General features: G+C 29.0%; 1 protein-coding gene across 1 annotated transcript; it reads right to left on the bottom strand.

The window, feature by feature from the left end:
• Positions 1–2,961: 2,961 nt before the first annotated feature.
• LOC18017251 (transcription factor MYBS3) lies at positions 2,962–4,524 on the bottom strand. The gene is made up of 3 exons (XM_006401216.2): positions 4,161–4,524; positions 3,615–3,814; positions 2,962–3,246 (listed from the first exon to the last, which is right to left on the bottom strand). Exons 1-3 carry the CDS (start codon positions 4,429–4,431, stop codon positions 3,025–3,027), a joined length of 693 nt encoding a protein of 230 aa, XP_006401279.2. The 5' UTR covers positions 4,432–4,524; the 3' UTR covers positions 2,962–3,024.
• Positions 4,525–4,994: the final 470 nt, after the last annotated feature.

Raw genomic sequence — 4,994 nt, forward strand, 5'->3', positions numbered from 1 at the left:
TTGATTGTTTTTAATTGTTTAAAAAAACGCATCTGTAATTGGAATAAAAGTGAAAAATGATTAAAAAAATTATCTTCTTGATTTATGGAAGTGAATGTATAATATTTTATCATCATGTCAATAATATGTTTAAATATAGCATTTGATTAATTTGTAAAAAAAATAATTGGTTTGGGTATATTAACTTAAAAGTGTTTGACAAAATAATACGTTTTTGAAATATGACATATTGTATATAGATTTAAAACAAACCGTTAAAACTTCACAATTTACATAAAAATTATTAGATTAACACCATAATATTTTTAATATATTGTTAAAATACTAATATATAAAATTTATATATTAATAAATATAATTGATTGCATATAAATTTTATCCACAAACTATCCACGCGTACGTGGATGCAAAATCTAGTATAGAAAAAAATTAGAAAACAATAGTGTATAATGTGTATTATATAATAGCTTCTTAATATAATGAGTATGAAACTTTAAGGCTTACAGCTAAAATTCATCAGAATAATTAGTTTTTAAAGAAAATGCTAAAGAAATAACAACTTGAAAATGAATTCAACAACTAACTCGTTCGAAAGGTACATTAATTACATTCTCCTAGGAGACAGGAACTCTAATTATCTTTCTCCCTCTCTCGATCTACGTCACATTTTAATGTTAGAGTCTTTTCCATGACCAAACAAAGAATTTTTCCTTTTCCAGTCGGCATTCCTAACCAGATATTTGACGACTAATAATCTTCAAATCTATAAAAATCTAGCTCTGTAAGTTAAACATTTCGCACTTTTTTTTAACGAATTATAAATTGCTTAGAGTTTGTTTTTTTCTACAATAAATATATAGGAGATATGCTATGTATAAAAAATAAGACATATACTCCGTCTGAATATATTTTGATTCAATGCACTGCGATGATAATACTCTCCATTCAATGCACTGCGATGATAATGCTCTCCATTTATAATATTAGATAATTTATACTTCCTTCGTTTCACAAAAAATGTCATTCTGACATTTTTCACATTTATTAAGAAAACTATTAAAAACATTATTTTGTCGTTTATTAATATATTAAATAATTTTTTTCTCTAATTAATACATTAAATTAATAGGGTCAAAACTAAAATATTGTTTAAAATTCTGCATTAAAAATATAAAACGACACGCTTTGTGAAACAAAAATAAAATCTTAAAACGATACTCTTTGTGAAACGGAGAAAGTATGATAGAAACCAAGCATATATACTTAAAACAAAATCTTCTAGATGAGGATATTTTTATTTATATATTTTTATGGACATTAATATTATCGACCACATGATTTGGATCCTTGACATGATATATATACTTTTGTATTATTTTCTGAGTAATTTGAAGCCTCGTAAATATAAGTCATTGATAAGCAAAGGACCCCCAAAAGGGGTTGGGTGAAATGTCTTTGTAACTTAAAAGTGACTATTGGTGTATTGACATAATAACAAGGGACACTCACACGAACCAATAATAATTTATTTGCAAAACTTCTTTAACATCAACCAATAGTTCCCCATGGAAAAACAAATATCCCTATTATAAACTAATACGAAATGCATGAATATATTTGCCTAATTAGATAATTTGATTCGAGTTCATATTGGACTGACAAATTTGGTGGGTTTAGGTGACGGTTTTTCAATTTCCATTTTTTCGTGTGGATAAACTAAATAAACATATTTTAAAAAAAAAAAATCTTGATAATACTAAAACGTATTTCTAATTCTGATTAAGCATCATTCATTTTCTATGCACTGCGATGATAATACTCTCCATTTGAAAGAACAAAAACAATCAACAGCATGCATGATGACATCATGATTACTTTTAACCATTTAATTGTAAAACTATAATTTACTATCTTTTATCAATGGCGATTAATATACTCTTCAAACAACCCAACACACTATATATAAAAAAGGAGTATATTTTTTTTTTGATAAACAAAAAAATAAATATATTACTATACCAAATGAATAGATTATTAAATTCAGGCATCAAATTCTGATGCTCTGGATTCACGACAATAAATATTTCAAACTTGCTGAACTTAAGACAAAACAAAATCTCTAAATTAATGGTTTCATTAATATGCGGTCATTATATAATCTACTTTCAAATGGGTATCCAATATCCAAAATCTCAACCAAGAAGAGGAAAACTAATTCGATGACATAAAAAAGAGAACATTTTGTCCTCCAATCACTTTGTTTCCTTTCCAATTGTAGTGTCGCTATTAACACAACTTGCACTAAATATAGTAATGTTTAAAATGTGACCTATTTAATTTTCCCAACAACAAATTTATTTCGATTCTCGTTTTTGTATTAAAATTGATGTAAAGATTATTGAGCTCTACTGATTATCGATTCTTGAAAGTTGAAACTGTATGTTTTTGAAAGTGCTAAGAAACTAGTAGCTCATTTTAGGACTGATTTTTGTTTTGTTTCAAACTAAGTGTTGTTTTCAATTTTCCATACATAATTTTAGACAAAATTCTAGTTTAATTTTATTATTGTAATGTATTAATAAGAAAAAGAAAATTATGTAGTGTATCAATAAGGAATATAATATAAAATTTAATATATTTTTATTAATTTATGTGAAACAATAAGGTGGTTCTAGTCCTGTTTTTATTTATTTAGTGTATCAATAGGTGTTTCTAGTCCTGTTTTTATTTATGTAGTGTATCAATAAGGTGTTTCTAGTCCTGTTTTTATTTAATTTGACAAAAAAAGAGAGGTTCGCTGAATAAATTTACCAGTTATTTACAGAGTAAAATAAAATTTAGCATTACATATAGATAGAACTATGGATCAAAGGCAAAACATCTCACAATGCTCAAAAAATTATTCACCAAATTATCAAAGTAACTAAGACGGAACAAAATCAAATTAGATAGGATCGATGATTATATATGAAAACATTTTGATTATACGAATTAAACCAATTATTTAACGTTTTATATGTATTTTCACGTAACACTGATAGGTCTAATATTCGATTCCGAAGAGTGATGGGACGCAAGCTTCAACTCAAGATCGAGTCCACCGGAATTTCCCGACCCGGATATTTTCGGATCTGGATATCCAAGACGAGGATTGAGTAACCCTTGTTTCCAAACAACATCTGTGGTCGACCCAATGTGATTATTACATGGAATAGTACTATTTTCTTCAACGTTGATGGCTGAAACCTGTTAAATATATAAACCGACAATTCAAGATTTTGTTTCGAATGATTCAGATCATCAAGAATTATGTATTCATATATATATACTTACTATTTATATCGTGGTTATATTAAAGTAGAAATTCGATTTTTTTTTTCTTCTAAATTTGAACATCTTAAGTGGTAAACAAATTTGAGAATTTTTTGTTACTAAAACAACATCAAAATTTCCGCTTTCATCAACAAAAACAACATCAAAATTCTGTTTGAAATTTGAAGATGTGACATTTTTCTGATATGGAGTTTTCTTTAAAATATTGTTATTGTTTATTTGCAATACCAAGATTTTTAAATTATATTTGTGTTATGTATAGAAAAAAGATTGGAACTTGCCATATCGAAGAGGCTTGTACGGCGTCTCTTGTGATGGAGAGTGGTAGCTTGCCGGAGGAAGTATTTTTGAGCATGACTTGCCACTTGTGTCGGCGATTTTGTGACGACGAATTTTCTAGATATTCCTCTCCAGTCTCCTTTTCCAAGCTTCTCTAATCCAATTAGAAACGTCCGGTGCTCTTCCTCCGTCCATGGAACCCCTAATCATCAACAAAACAAATCTAAAATCCGTTTAAAAAATAAAAAAAAATCAATTATAAACATCCGGTGCATCAATTTTTTTCCTATTGTGAAATATATATGTATATAGCGGTGGTGCTTCTGGTAAAGTCTGAAATTTAGTATAAATTTATTTTTTAAAATCTAATCGATTAATTGACATGGATCGGAAAAGTTAATTTGAATTCTGTCACATGTCTTCCTTTTATGAGAAGCGTCTAAATTTATACAATAAGATATTTCATAACTTTAACATACGTCAAACCAATCATAATCCAACGGAAAAAAAAAACAAACAAAAATGGAGAAATATGTTAAAGTTCTAACCTTTTTTGCGGTCGGGTGTTTTGTGGGCGAGACCATCGGAGAGATAACCACAGAAGGAAGAGGAAGAAGAGGAACATGCCGGCAAGCAATCCATGCTAAAGCTTTTTTTCATTGCGGTGGCCAAGATTGACAGAGGAGGAGGAGGTGGTGGCGGAGAAGAGCATGTAGTGTCTAGATGAACACCAAAGAGCCTAATGGCTCTTGTTTTGTAAGAAGAACATGTTCTTGAGTTATGTCCTATGTTTCCACAGTGTGAGCATCTTCTGCCCATTGTAATGAATGTGAAAGAGAGAAGGAGGAAGAGGGAGAGAGGGAGAAAGAGACGCAGAGATGATGTTGATGATGAAGAGAGATTTTGGGGTTTATGTAAAATGGTGGAGAGCATAGAGAGAGAAGATGATTGGATAGACCAAGTTTTTATTATTATTGGAGGGTTTTATAATTTAAATTATGCAGTCCAAGTTGGTGTTTACCTATTTTTAGCCAATAAGAAGACGAGCTTACGCTGAAAAACAAAAGGGGGAAAATATGTCTTTATCAGTGGGGTTTTATCATTATCATGGACTAAAATGTAGATTCTAATCTAATTGATTTGTGCTCATAAAAATGAATCTGATTAATCTTTAACGGAGTCTTTTATTGATATATATATCAATCTTCATATTTGTATTTAGTAGAATCTGTAATTTAAAGAGAGAACGAGATAGCCATAACAAGAATGGGATATAAATATATGTATTTTATATCATTTTGCAAAAGAAATAAAGCTTTGTGCTTGAGAGACAGAGAAAAGACTTGGATCCTCCAATAGTTTTGGGGAAGTAGGTAGTTCGA

The sequence above is a fragment of the Eutrema salsugineum genome, unplaced genomic scaffold (genome assembly GCF_000478725.1).
Source record: "Eutrema salsugineum unplaced genomic scaffold, Eutsalg1_0 scaffold_2, whole genome shotgun sequence".
NCBI lineage: Eukaryota > Viridiplantae > Streptophyta > Magnoliopsida > Brassicales > Brassicaceae > Eutrema > Eutrema salsugineum.